This window comes from Papaver somniferum, chromosome 2 (genome assembly GCF_003573695.1).
Source record: "Papaver somniferum cultivar HN1 chromosome 2, ASM357369v1, whole genome shotgun sequence".
Classification (NCBI taxonomy): domain Eukaryota; kingdom Viridiplantae; phylum Streptophyta; class Magnoliopsida; order Ranunculales; family Papaveraceae; genus Papaver; species Papaver somniferum.
In genome coordinates this window covers 150,159,995-150,173,482 of record NC_039359.1, presented here as the reverse complement: position 1 = coordinate 150,173,482, position 13,488 = coordinate 150,159,995, and the positions used below count along the sequence as shown (strand labels likewise).

Below are 13,488 nucleotides of genomic sequence, written 5' to 3'. Positions count from 1 at the left end.
TTCTCGGTGTTTTCTCTCCGCTAGAAACCTCTTCCCTCTTCTTCCTCGGTTTCGTTCTTCTCGATTGAAATCTCCTCCCTCTTCAATGTTCTTGATTTTTACCATCCTCATCAATTTGGAGGGATGAATAAAAATTCAGAAAAATTAGAAAAGAACACAACTGTGGAAGTAACATAAAGTCGAAATGCGGAAGTAATTTCATCTTGATTTTTAATCACTTAATCAATTAGCAGAATCAGTAATTTCATAAGTAAGAGGAAATAAAACGTACTGTAACCTCAATTAGTTGATATAATTTCCCATTATAAATCAGAGAGCAGGCTAATGGATTAAACTATAATTTGTACTTCAATGTTGGGTTGATTTTGATTTTGATTTAGAAAAACTTGGGAAATCCTAACTGAAAAGAGAAGCCCTAACCCCTAATTGAGATTTCAAACTTTTCCGTAATCAAAGAAGTAAGGGCCTGTTTGGTAGTGTTTTCCAAAACAGTTTTCACTTTTCAAAAACAGGGAAAACAGAAAACAATGAGAAAACGTGTTTGGTAGCAGTTTTTCTAAAAACGTTTTTTACTCGTTTTTTGTTTTCGAAAACACATAAATGAAAACAACATTTCATCGTTTTCATTTCTTCCTTCTTTTCCTTCAGAAACGAGCAGAGAATTTCCCAGAGGAGGTGGGTTGATTTTGTTTCGATTTCTTTTAAGCTATTAGTGAATCTCCCTTTGGACTAATCGGGTGTATGATTTGAAGCAGATGGGTTGATTGATTTGGTATCAAGTTCTAGGGTTTGCAACAATTTTTAGGTATGAATATCTATTTCAATTTCTGGGTTGCATGTATGATTTCTTTTCGATTTCTCTACGGTTATTAGCTAATCCCCTTTTGGAATAATGGGTATATGATTTGAAACAAATGTATTGATTGATTTGGTATACGGTTATTAGAAACCACCATTCCTGCATCTTTTAATTGTTTGTATGTTACTGCAGATTCGATTCATATTGTTGCAAAACAGACAAGGGAAAACTCGTCTTGCAAAGTACTACGTTCCTCTTGAAGAATCTCAGAAGCACAAGGTTGAATACGAGGTAATCTATCGCTCATATCTTGATGTATGATATTATGATTGTCTAGAATGGTGGTGGTATGAGATTATGATTGTCTTGGCTGGGTATTTTCCTAATCCTACTATTGTTGTTGCTGCCACTGCTATTCTCATCATACCTCTAGCTTGATGTACACTGTTCCTATGGGTTTAGATGCTTGTGTTTCTACCAGGGGAAGTACAAATTTACCCCGGTGTAGCAATGGGGATAACTAATTTGTGCATGTCTTCTTTCTTAAACAACTAAAAGGTAGGAAATAATATACACCATCTTAGGACTGAAACAAACTATATCCAAAAAAAAAAAACTAGATAGCATTTGTACTTGGATTTCGTTGAGTTAAGTTACGATTAGCCTTTGAGCCTGGGGTTTTTCAATGATTGACTACTGCATGCTGACTGTCATCAACTCCTTGACCATATAAATCAACTTAACATGGATGTTTGTAGGTAGAAGAATATGCCATTTGTGTTCTTTATACTGTGGATTTTTGAAGGCTCACTTAGGAAGATGGGGATAGCTACACTTAAGCTTATGAAGGGGATTTTTGGGAAGGGATATGGATACATTTTCTAAAACTAGGGATCCTTACGGGCTACTGTTATTACAATTCTTTTTTTTTCTTACGTAAGTACCATGTGGTGGACTACACTGAATTTTTAGGATCATTCGTACGTCATCTTATCTGGGAGTTTATTAACAACTAGTTGTAACTGTCAGTAGCACCATTTTCATGACTAAATCAGCAGGTTGCTTGATATTTCTCTTGCTTTAAAACTGATTGAGAAGCAACAACACTAAGCCTGGACAACAATGCATAAATTATTTAAGCAACACAGTGATTTATTTATTTTCTATTTAAGTAAACATGTTTTGATTTTGCATAATATTTTTTAATCTTGTTGCCTTAAAATTCCGAGTTATGTGATTTTGCATACCTGTGAGCTTTAAGTTTTATACAGTATGTATTCTGTAGAAAAAAAGATGGCTTCTCTATCAAGTGATGATAACGTAGATGATATCCGCACATGGCCACAGTATATTGTGGATTACTTTGTTCAATTGGTTCATGATGAAGCCAAAAAGGGGTTACAAACCACTACATGGAGAAGAAGAAATGGGGAGAAATAGATAATGCTCTCTTTGCTAAGTTTGGTAAGAGATACAACATTTCTAAGTTGAAAGCTAAATTCAATCGACTGTGTATAGAGCATAGGGAATTTGCAAGGTTAGTGAGTGATACTGGTATGGGTTGGGATCCAGTTGCAAACACGGTCACTGCAAGTGATGATGCTTGGAAGCGTTACTTGAAGGTATGCTCATAAATGTTTACACTAAGATATTTACTTGTACATAATATAGGTACATAATATAGGTCAAGAGTATAATGCATGTGTAACATTCCCAAATGCAGAAATATCCTGGTGCAAAATCCTTCCGTAAAAAGGGGTTAGACAATTATTATATGCTTGGGGAGATATTTAATAGCACAACAGCATCTGGAAGCATGTCTAATGCATCAACACTGTCTCCTCCTGACTCAGACACCGAAAGAGACTTGGAAACAGAATTCCTTGGCAAAGGGGTACATGTAGAACCCGCTAGCTCTGGAGACACGAGTCACCCTTCATCACACACACAATCAAACATACAGAGACGTGCTTTAGAACTTCCTATTGATCTTCCTCAGCGAAAGGCGACTAAATCATCAAGGTTTGATGATGCACTTGTAGCATGGACTGAAAATCTTAAAGCTAAAGCTGAAGTAACAAAAGCGAAGGCTGAACGTAAGAAGGATAAGGAAGTAACATCTCCTCTTTGTACCAGCACCGAGATATCATCTATTGAAGATTGTATGGATATATTGGACAACATGGAAGGAGTGGAAGATGATGTATATCTCAAAGCCATTAACAAGTTCAGAAACCCTGACTATAGGAGAATTTTTAAGAAAATGAAAGAATCAAGGAGAATTATGTGGCTTAAGAGTTTGTAATATGTTTTTTTTCTTAGAAACTGAATTCGGTTAAGGGTTGTTGGAAGTTACACTGTGACACAATATTTATGTTAATGTGAGCTTGGTTTTGTGTGATTTGCTTTTTTTGATAGTAATTAGTAATGGGTTTATGTTGATATCAGTAAAATTTTCTTTTTTATTGTTATTCATTTTGCTTGTAATAACAATATGTATTTGCTTTGTGTAGGGACTGTACCAAAGGGAGTATTTGGAAGATATTTGGTTGTTCATTGGCATATCAAAAGTTCCAGGTATGTAGATTTACTATTCCATTGTTTCTAGCTTAAATCTATGAATAGAACATTCATTATTCGCCACTGCACATCATCAGGACAAATGTAGGATCAATAGAAAATCCCTTGCCATTCTCTGTAATCAGTGTAGGATCAATAGAAAAATGAAAAATATCATTCTCTGTAAGAAATATACGTGTACGGTACCATGTAAACTTGCTATAGATATACCATTTCCATTATATAAAAAAGACTAGTTCTGTTAGACTCGAAGCATCACAATTCTCTCATTAGTGTTAGCTATTTACCCACATTTGAGAGAAAGACTTCATTAGAAGTGTGCGTGGAGATTATAGAAATGGAGATATAAGAAATAGGTAGCATTCCTCCATTGCCACTTTTATCATTAAATCACATTTCGTTGATGTGTAGATCCCTGAAACTTTTGTTGATAGAAAATCTCATAAAACACTGTTTCTGTGTTGCTTTGTTATTTGGATGATCCAAAACTTTGGCGCATATGTTTTGGTCTCTAATGGCAGGGGGGACATTGTCCTTCTTTTCAATTGCGCGTGCGTGTCAAATATAAATCAAACTATTTAATTGCGCGTGCGTATATCTCTTCTATGCAGTGTTGGTCATGTATTTCCATCAGCTTCTCCCTATTGTGTTTTTGTTTGTAAACAAAATATCATCAGTAATAATACTAGTAGAGACCAAAAACCATAAAAATAAAGACAGTGTAAATCATAAGAATATTAGAGAAAGTGTGTTCACCTTATTGAGGATGGGATATTTCTTATAATCATTTATCTTTTGCATCAGGCAGTAATACTCTTGTGTTTTACCAGATATTTAAATGGAATCCAGGGATACAAGTTCATCAAGTGACTCATCCTGTGACTCGGAAGATTCGTTTATGGAATTGCTTATGGTTAAGGAGTTGCATAAGCGTTATATTAAGATACCAATGATGACATCAGTGCTTAATGGGCGAGAGTTTATTTTGGAGTTACTGAATGGACATCCAAGACGAATGTACAACTTGATGAGAATGGATCCTTCTACATTTATGCTGTTGTGTTCAACTTTAAGGACCAATGACTTCTTACAAGATGATAGATCAGTAAGTGTTGAAGAGGCGGTTGGAATATTTTTGGCTACTGTTAGTCAATCAATGCGCAATAGAGTGGTTGCAGAGATGTTTCAACATTCGAATGAGACCGTATACAGACACTTTAAGAAGGTTTTAAAAGCATTATGTCTCCTTGGATGCCTCATAATTAAACCTCCCAATATGGATGAGATACCTCCAGAGATTATGACAAATCCTAAATTCTATCCATGGTTTGTGGTATGACTCTGATTCCCATATTACTTGTTAATGTATCTTATATGCATGTTTGTTTCTTTACAGTTGATATTTATCTTGGTTTTAGCATAGTTAGCTTAGCCTTTACAGTTGATAATTCAAAACAGGATTGTGTTGGTGCTATTGATGGAACTCATATTAGTGCTTGTGTACCTGCTTCTAAACAAATTCCATTTCGAGGAAGAAAAGCTCAAATCACGCAGAACATTATGTGTGCTTGCTCGTTCGATATGTTGTTCACATTTGTATATACGGGATGGGAAGGAACTGCCAATGATGCAAGAGTACTCATGGATGCCATATCGAACGAAGAAAACAAATTCCCAATGCCCAGAGAAGGTATTGAATACATATTACTTTAATTATTGTTAGCTTACATTTAATACTTCAGTAGATCAATCTGTCCATGCAATATCTGAATTGCCGTACCTTGAGATACTGTTTAAGATGATAAATTTTCCAACTGTCTGTTGAATTGATGAAGTTAGCAACTGGTAATTTGAATGTAGGAAAGTATTATGTTGTTGACTCCGCTTACACAAACATGCCTAGGTTTCTGACACCTTATCGTGGAGAACGGTATCACTTGCGTGATTTTAGGGGAAGAAGTCGACAAGCAAATGGTCCTATGGAATTATTCAATCATAGGCACTCCTCTTTACGAAATGTTATTGAACGTTGTTTTGGAGTATGGAAAAGTAGGTTTCCAATATTGAAATGCATGCCAAATTATCCACTTCGCAGACAAAGACTCATTCCCGTTGCATGTTGTACTTTACACAACTTCATTCGCTTAAATTCAAGGAATGACGAACTGTTTCGTCAATTCATGGCAGAAGATCTTCTAATGGCAGATGAAGAAAGTTCAAGTACTGGTCAAGAAAGCACAGCAATTGACATTGATGTAAGCGCAGCGAATATTGAGCTGATGAATAATGTTAGAGATGACATAGCAGGGACAATGTGGATTTATCATCAACGCCGACATCACCACCAACGCCTTTAGCTTATACAAATATGTAAAATTGTTGTTATGTGTAAAACATTTGTGCAAGCTCATAACTACTTTTTGAATTGTTAGTTTTAACATATAACTAATTTTAAAAATTATGTTTTTGAAAACAGCCATACCAAACAGCTTTTAGAAAATGAAAACAATGAAAAAGGGTCTGTTTTAAAAACAGTAGAAAACTATTTTTGAAAACTGTTTTTGAAAATGCTACCAAACAGGCTCTAAGTTTCCGCAAATTGATTGCATTCAATCAATCACCCCATTTTTTCAAACTCTGTCAAAATTTTGGGTTTGATTTGATTCAACCAATTCATGTTAGTGTGTCGAATTGATGAAATTGGATTCGCCCTACCCATTTTCAAAATATAGATGTCTTTTTCACCCTTGAATTGTTGATTTTGGTCTTTTTAACCAATTTTGTGTACTAATTTTTATTCGTCCATTTGAACCATGTTTTAAAAATATTTGGACAAATGACCCATTTTCCGATTAAATTACTGATTTCTATGTTTTGCCACTTGACATCCTCTTAGAAGAAATATACTCCTTCAGTTTTAGAAAAAGCAATGCTTTCACCTTTGCAATTTGGTCTATATTAAGCAAAATAAAATAAAATGAAAAAGTAAAAGTATCACTTTTTTTGAAACATAGATAATATTGAAAAATAAAATAAAGAGAGCGACTGACATAAAAATATATTGGCAAGAATAAAAAACGGCTGATAGTACAAAACGGCGTCTCAATAGGGATACCAATTGTGAAGGAGAAGAAAGGAGGTCGAAATCCGAGTCCACATAGAAATAGAAAGAAGGATAGAGAACTTGCACCCTATAAATACCATTGGTTAGCTAGGTCTCTTCTGCAGTTTATATCATTCACAACCACGTAGAGGAAAACCACGCTTTCTTGGTATATTTCTGATCATCATCATCATCATGTCGGCACCAAAGGGAAAGACCATCACCTTGATTAGTTCCGACGAACAGAATTTCAATATTCAAGAGAACATCGCCTTCCAATCTAGAACCCTTACCGCCATGATAGCTGCTGACAACCATGATAACACCGAGATTCTTATCCCTTTGACTAACGTGACAGGAACTATCTTGGCGAAAGTGATCGAGTACTGCGACAAACACGCTGCTGACGATGGGTGCATTACTGATGTAGAGAAGGACTGGGATGTGGAGTTTGTGAATGTAGATGCAGCGACACTGACACACTTAACGAAGGCTGCTAGTTTTCTGAAAATAAAAAGTTTGCAGAAGTTGACATTGCAGAAAGTGTCGGAGATGATAAGATATAGAACAACAGGGGAGATACTAAATCTATTCCCTGATTTATTCCGTGTCGAGGAAGTACCAGTCAAAAGATAATCATCAATCATAGCAGTGGCAGTGGAGGGGAGATCAAATAATGGGCTTTGAGGGTGTCTTACTTTTTATTTTTACGCATCAGTACGTGTTTAAGTAATTATTAAAAGTATATTGCATTGTTTTAAGTGAAGTTATGAATTGTAAAACTCTTGCTGAACCATCTTAACCACAGTACTTAACTTAGATAATAAAGTGAACTAGTTTTGTAGGATATACCAGACCGTCCCACTTCAACTCACTGCAGGGCACAACGGTACCGGGAACCGTTAGGAAGGCACGACCATGGAAAACAACATTGGTCGGATTCAGGAGTGCACTCGGAACACCAGGGTGTACACTGTGAGCTAACAGAACAAAAGAAAACCGAAAAAATCGTTACCAACACAAATAAAATAATCGTATCATTCTTCCTTTCCATCTAGTCTTGCAAGAGTGGGCGGGGTATGAATACTGCTCGCATAATTCGATACGATACGCTCGTTTATAACCCTATATACATAGAGTTTGGATATTCCACATTTTCACTCGAGTTTGAGAGGTATTATGTACCTTCTTTTATGCACCAATCAAAAATAGTTTCCAGAATGCCAGGCTTCGGTTTTATGAGTTTTCAAAATTTTGTAATAACTTATTTAACTTCTATTTATGATCTGGAGATTAAATGAACTATAGGTTAAAATAATCTTAAATAATTAATCATCTAAATGTAAAATAGAAATGAAAATAAGAATTTTAATCCAAAATATAACGAAAACACATGACAATTTGCTTTAGCATTAGAGTAAAAACCCTTAAAAATTTGAACGGATACCTGGTCGGGCTGTTCGGGAAGGTACCAGGCGAGGCTATCAAAATTTTTGGAAAACCCGAGCCCGCTCATCTAAACTAATCAGACCAAGTTAGGCGCCTCGTGACGGACTGCAATAGGTTTTGGCAAACAACAGTGCAGATGAAAGGCCAACCAGTCAACGAAAAGGCAAACTGTTTCTCTTCTTAAGTTTGCTCTTTTTGGCAAGCAATTCGTAAGACATGTTATTGACGGGGAAGGAAGTTACTAGTTAATGCTGAATCTCTGCTAAAACCCTGTAGGGATTTGATAATTATTGTTCAAACCTAAACCTCTTTGGTGTACATAGAAGAAAATGGAGAGGGTTGTCGCTTAAACATGCATCATCCCTTTTTTTCTACTAGTATAACACGCACGCGCGATGCGCCTTCCATTCCATTCTATACAGCAAAAAAAATTCAAAAATATTTTATAACAAAAAGAATTATATGCAATTTTCTACAAGATACATTCCAATAGATCTTTAAAACACGAAGCTTTGGAAAAAAATTAAGAAGAAGAGCCTTGGTAAAACTCAAGAAGAGGAAGATATATTTTGACAGCAACTTACGAAAAATAAATAAATTTTATATTAATATAAAGAAAAAAGGTATTTTTGGTGAAGCCTTCCTTTCTGGTGAAGCTTTTTGTAATTCCCGATATAGCCTTGGATTATAAACTTTGAAAATCAAAATGACAAACTGTAGAAGATTATAATAAAAGAGTGCAAAGGGTGAATCTGTCATCCACGGCTTAATGTTGCTAGGAGACGCTAGGTTCGAATCCTGCTGAGAACAATTTTCTCGACATTTTCTAGACTTATCAGGCAGTTCATTACTTCTCGGCGTTTTCTCTCCGCTAGAAACCTCTTCCCTCTTCTTCCTCGGTTTCGTTCTTCTCGATTGAAATCTCCTCCCTCTTCAATGTTCTTGATTTTTACCATCCACATCAATTTGGAGGGATGAATAAAAATTCAGAAAAATTAGAAAAGAACACAACTGCGGAAGTAACATAAAGTCGAAATGCGAAAGTAGTTTTTACCCAACGTAATCACTTAAACAATTAGCAGAATCAGTAATTTCATAAGTAAGAGGAAATAAAACGTACCTGTAACCTCAATTAGTTGATATAATTTCCCATTATAAATCAGAGAGCAGGCTAATTGATTAGACTATAATTTGTAATTCAATGTTGGGTTGATTTTGATTTTGATTTAGAAAAGCTTGGGAAATCCTAACTGAAAAGAGAAGCCCTAACCCCTAGTTGAGATTTCAAACTTTTTCGTAATCGAAGAAGTTAGTTTCCGCAAATTGATTGCATTCAATCAGTTCACCCCATTTTTTCAAACTCTGTCAAAATTTTGGGTTTGATTTGATTCAACCAATTCATGTTAGTGTGTCGAATTGATGAAATTGGATTCATCCTACCCATTTTCAAAATCTAGATGTCTTTTCACCCTTGAATTGTTGATTTTGTTCTTTTTAACCAATTTTGTGTACTAATTTTTACTCGTCCATTTGAACCATGTTTTAAAAATATTTGGACAAATGACCCATTTTTCGATTTAATTACTGATTTCTATGTTTTGCAACTTGACATCCTCTTAGAAGAAATATACTCCTTCAGTTTTAGAAAAAGCAATACTTTCATCTTTGCAATTTGGTCTATATTAAGCAAAAATAAAATAAAGTGAAAAAGTAAAAGTATCACTTTTTCTGAAACATAGATAGTATTGAAAAATAAAATAAAGAGAGCGACTGACATAAAAATATATTGGCAAGAATAAAAAACGGCTGATAGTCCAAAACGGCGTCTCAATAGGGATACCAATTGTGAAGGAGAAGAAAGGAGGTCGGAATCCGAGTCCACATAGAAATAGAAAGAAGGATAGAGAACCTGCACCCTATAAATACCATTGGTTAGCTAGGTCTCTTCTGCAGTTTATATCATTCACAACCACGTAGAGGAAAACCATGCTTTCTTGGTACATTTCTGATCATCATCATCATGTCGGCACCAAAGGGAAAGACCATCACCTTGATTAGTTCCGACGAACAGAATTTCAATAATCAGGAAAACATCGCCTTCCAATCTAGAACCCTTACCGCCATGATAGCTGCTGACAACAATGATAACACCGAGATTCTTATCCCTTTGACTAACGTGACAGGAACCATCTTGGCGAAAGTGATCGAGTACTGCGACAAACACGCTGCTGACGATGGGTGCATTACTGATGTAGAGAAGGACTGGGATGTGGAGTTTGTGAATATAGATGCAGAGATACTGACACACTTAACGAATGCTGCTTGTTTTCTGAAAATAAAAAGTTTGCAGAACTTGACATTGCAGAAAGTGTCGGAGATGATTAATATCTATGAGTCTCATAGAGTTCTCACGTGTGTCAGAGTGTGTGAGAAATGACTCTTATTGGCTGAGTATGAGCTGTTCACAGCCTGTCATGTTAGGACATCTTTTTTCTTAGTCAGGACATGTATAAATGCAGGTCTGCATTGTTTTAAGTGTGTAAGAATGAAAATCAGACTCTTGTCTTTCTATCAATGATAAAATACTACTATGGTATCAGATAAAGCTTCCGCATCAGCCATTAATGGTGTTCAACCTATCAACCAATTTTCAGATCTAATTTCTTCAATACAATCAAAACTTTAATCTACTTTTCAATTTAATTTTTCAGACTATTTTCATTAGTTTCTTATCTGTTCTATCAATGGCAACATATGAATCAAGAATCTCTCAAGTTCCTCTCAATCAAATTTCACAAATACTCAGTTACAAACTCAAGGATGACAATTTTCTTACCTGGAAATCACTTTTTCTACCACTTCTGCGTCGATACAGAGTCAATGGTTTTCTTGATGGATCTTTACCATGTCCACCTTATCTGCTCAATAATGGAGTCAATCCTGGTTATACATCTTGGCATGATGATGATACTACTCTTGTACTCTGGATTCAGATGTCTATCTATGAATCTGTAATTCCATACGTTGTTGGAGCTGATTCTTCGAAAGATTTATGGGATAATATTGATTCTAGATATGCAAGAAGCTCATCTACACATTCAATTCAACTTCGTCTCAAACTTCAATCCACAAAGCTTGGGTCAGGTACAGTATCTACCTTCCTAAGTGAAATCAAGAAAATAACAGATGAATTGTTTGCTGCTGGTTCACAAATTCATGATGATGAATTGGTAGTTACTATACTCAATGGGTTAGGCCAAGATTATAGTTCTTTCTGTACATCTATTCGTATTCGCAATCCACCAATCTCTTCAAAGGAACTTCACAATCTGCTTCTTACTGAAGAAATAATTGTTACAAATAAGCAAAAGAACTTACTTACTGAGGCCAATTCAAAGGCATTTGCTGCTACAAGACCTTTTGTTCAAAATTATAGAAGTAATGGCAGAGGTTATCATAATTCTTCAAGACCTGCAGTTCCATACTCTGGATACATCAGACCACCCCCATCTTTTTATCCAAGAGGTTATTCTCAATTTCAGATGCATTCTGCTTCTTCATCCACAACATCACCTCATTTCCATCCAAGACCTCACTATAGTTCAGCTCCTTCTTCTTCTGATCCACCACCAATAACTGACAAGATTTGTCAGATCTGCAACAAAACTGGTCATCTTGCTTTGGAATGCAGACACAGATTAAATTTTGCTTATCAGAACAACTATACTCCTCACAACCTCAGTGCCATGCTTGCTACTGCCAATATCATGGGTGAAAATCCTTGGTATGCTGACTCTGGAGAAAATAGTCATATCACTAATGATGATTCTGAATTGCCTGAAGCAACATCTTTTGAAGGGGCAGATGAGATTCAAACAGCTAATGGAGAAGGTATGCCAATTACTCATATTGGTCACGTGTCTAAAACAACTTCTTCTCATTCTTTTAATCTAAACAATGTGCTTCTTGTTCCAAAATCATCTCAAAACTTATTATCAGTGCATAAATTCACTAGTGGCAACAACTGTTCTATTACTTTTGATTCTATTGGTTTTGTTGTTAAGGATTACTCAACTGGGAAGATCATTTTACAAGGGCCACATAAAGGAGGATTATATCCAGTGAATTTTTCCAAGTCTACTAAGAATAAAGCTCTCTTTAGCAACAAGAATTCAGCTACAGTTTGCCATCAAAGATTGGCTCATCCATCATTTCAAGTACTTCAAAAGGTGTGCAGAGATATGCAATTGTCTAGTTTAGTCAAAACACCACTATTTTGTAATGACTGTCATCTAGGGAAAAGTCATAAATTGCCCTTTACTCTATCTTCACATAGGGATCAATCTCCACTAGAACTAGTGCATATGGACTTATGGGGTCCTAGTCCTGTAGTATCTTCAAGTGGTTTCAGATATTATGTTAACCTCATAGATGACTATTCAAGATTCTGTTGGATATTTCCTTTGTCTGAAAAGTCTGAATTCAAAGATATTTTTCTACATTTCAAATCTATGACTGAAAAGTTACTGCACACTTCAATTGTTAAAATTAGAACTGATGGAGGAGGGGAATTCATCAATAATTCACTATAAGAATTTCTGAGTTCACATGGAATTACTCATGAGGTTTCTTTCCCTCACACTCAAGAACAAAATGGACTGGCTGAATCCAAACATATACATCTTGTAGACACAGGGAGAACTTTCTTAATTCAATCAGGTCTGTCAGAAAAATTTTGGGTTGATTCTTTTCATACAGCCAATTATGTTATTAATAGACTGCCTGTCAGAAGTTTGGATTACTTATCTCCTTTTGAAAAGCTGTTTGGTCAGAAACCAGATTATTACTTCTTCAGATCCTTTGGTTCATCATGTTTTCCATGGATAAGGCCTTACACTACACATAAACTTCAACCAAGGAGTGTACACTGTGTTTTTATTGGTTACAGTCCTATGCACAAAGGATACAAATGTTTAGATATTAAAACAGGGAAAGTATATATCTCTAGACATGTAGTATTTAATGAGACTTTCTTCCCATTGAGATCTTCAAATACAATACTTCATGGCATTACAAATTCATCAGCATTAACTGATACTGATTCTACAGCTCCATATGCAAAGATATCTGCACCAACACCTGCAACATCAACCTCACCAGCTGCATCTATTGATACTTTATCTACTGATCCTTCAAATATTATCAAGTCATCTGATGCTTCCACTACAACTACTTCTGAACATACTTCAGCTTCTGGTATTTCTTCACTGGCTAATTCACACTCCATGGTAACAAGGGGTAAAAGAGGTATTTTTAAACCCAAAGTTTTTAATACAAAATATGTTCTATCAGCAAATTTTACCTCTGATATTCCACCACCAACACCTACTTGTTATTCTAAGGCAATAAGAATACCTCAATGGAAACATTCTATGGAAGAAGAACATACAACCCTTAAGGATGCAGGCACATATACACTTGTTGCACCAGATCCATCCTATAATGTTGTAGGCTGTAAGTGGGTTTTTAGAATCAAATATAAGGCTGATGGTTCTTT

At 35.5% G+C, this 13,488-nt stretch overlaps 2 protein-coding genes and 1 long non-coding RNA gene across 3 annotated transcripts; all 3 read left to right on the top strand.

The window, feature by feature from the left end:
* The first annotated feature begins 642 nt into the window (after nucleotides 1-642).
* Nucleotides 643-2,139, top strand: LOC113354112. Its single transcript, XR_003361679.1, has 4 exons — nucleotides 643-675; nucleotides 756-805; nucleotides 992-1,090; nucleotides 2,085-2,139. It is a non-coding gene; the product is annotated as an uncharacterized LOC113354112 (long non-coding RNA).
* Nucleotides 2,140-2,981: 842 nt separating this feature from the next.
* On the top strand, nucleotides 2,982-5,736 carry LOC113352220. The gene is made up of 5 exons (XM_026596065.1): nucleotides 2,982-3,096; nucleotides 3,313-3,376; nucleotides 4,229-4,705; nucleotides 4,798-5,069; nucleotides 5,240-5,736. Exons 1-5 carry the CDS (start codon nucleotides 2,982-2,984, stop codon nucleotides 5,734-5,736), a joined length of 1,425 nt encoding a protein of 474 aa, XP_026451850.1.
* Nucleotides 5,737-6,677: 941 nt separating this feature from the next.
* On the top strand, nucleotides 6,678-7,118 carry LOC113352219 (SKP1-like protein 1A). The gene has a single exon (XM_026596064.1). It carries the CDS (start codon nucleotides 6,678-6,680, stop codon nucleotides 7,116-7,118), a length of 441 nt encoding a protein of 146 aa, XP_026451849.1.
* Nucleotides 7,119-13,488: the final 6,370 nt, after the last annotated feature.

Coding starts and splice junctions, on each gene's coding strand:
- LOC113352220 (XM_026596065.1), top strand. CDS start 2,982: ATGGAAGGAGTGGAAGATGATGTATATCTCAAAGCCATTAACAAGTTC. Junction 4,706..4,797: donor AATCCTAAATTCTATCCATG/GTTTGTGGTATG, acceptor TCTTGGTTTTAG/CATAGTTAGCTTAGCCTTTA. Junction 5,070..5,239: donor ATTCCCAATGCCCAGAGAAG/GTATTGAATACA, acceptor ATTTGAATGTAG/GAAAGTATTATGTTGTTGAC.
- LOC113352219 (XM_026596064.1), top strand. CDS start 6,678: ATGTCGGCACCAAAGGGAAAGACCATCACCTTGATTAGTTCCGACGAA.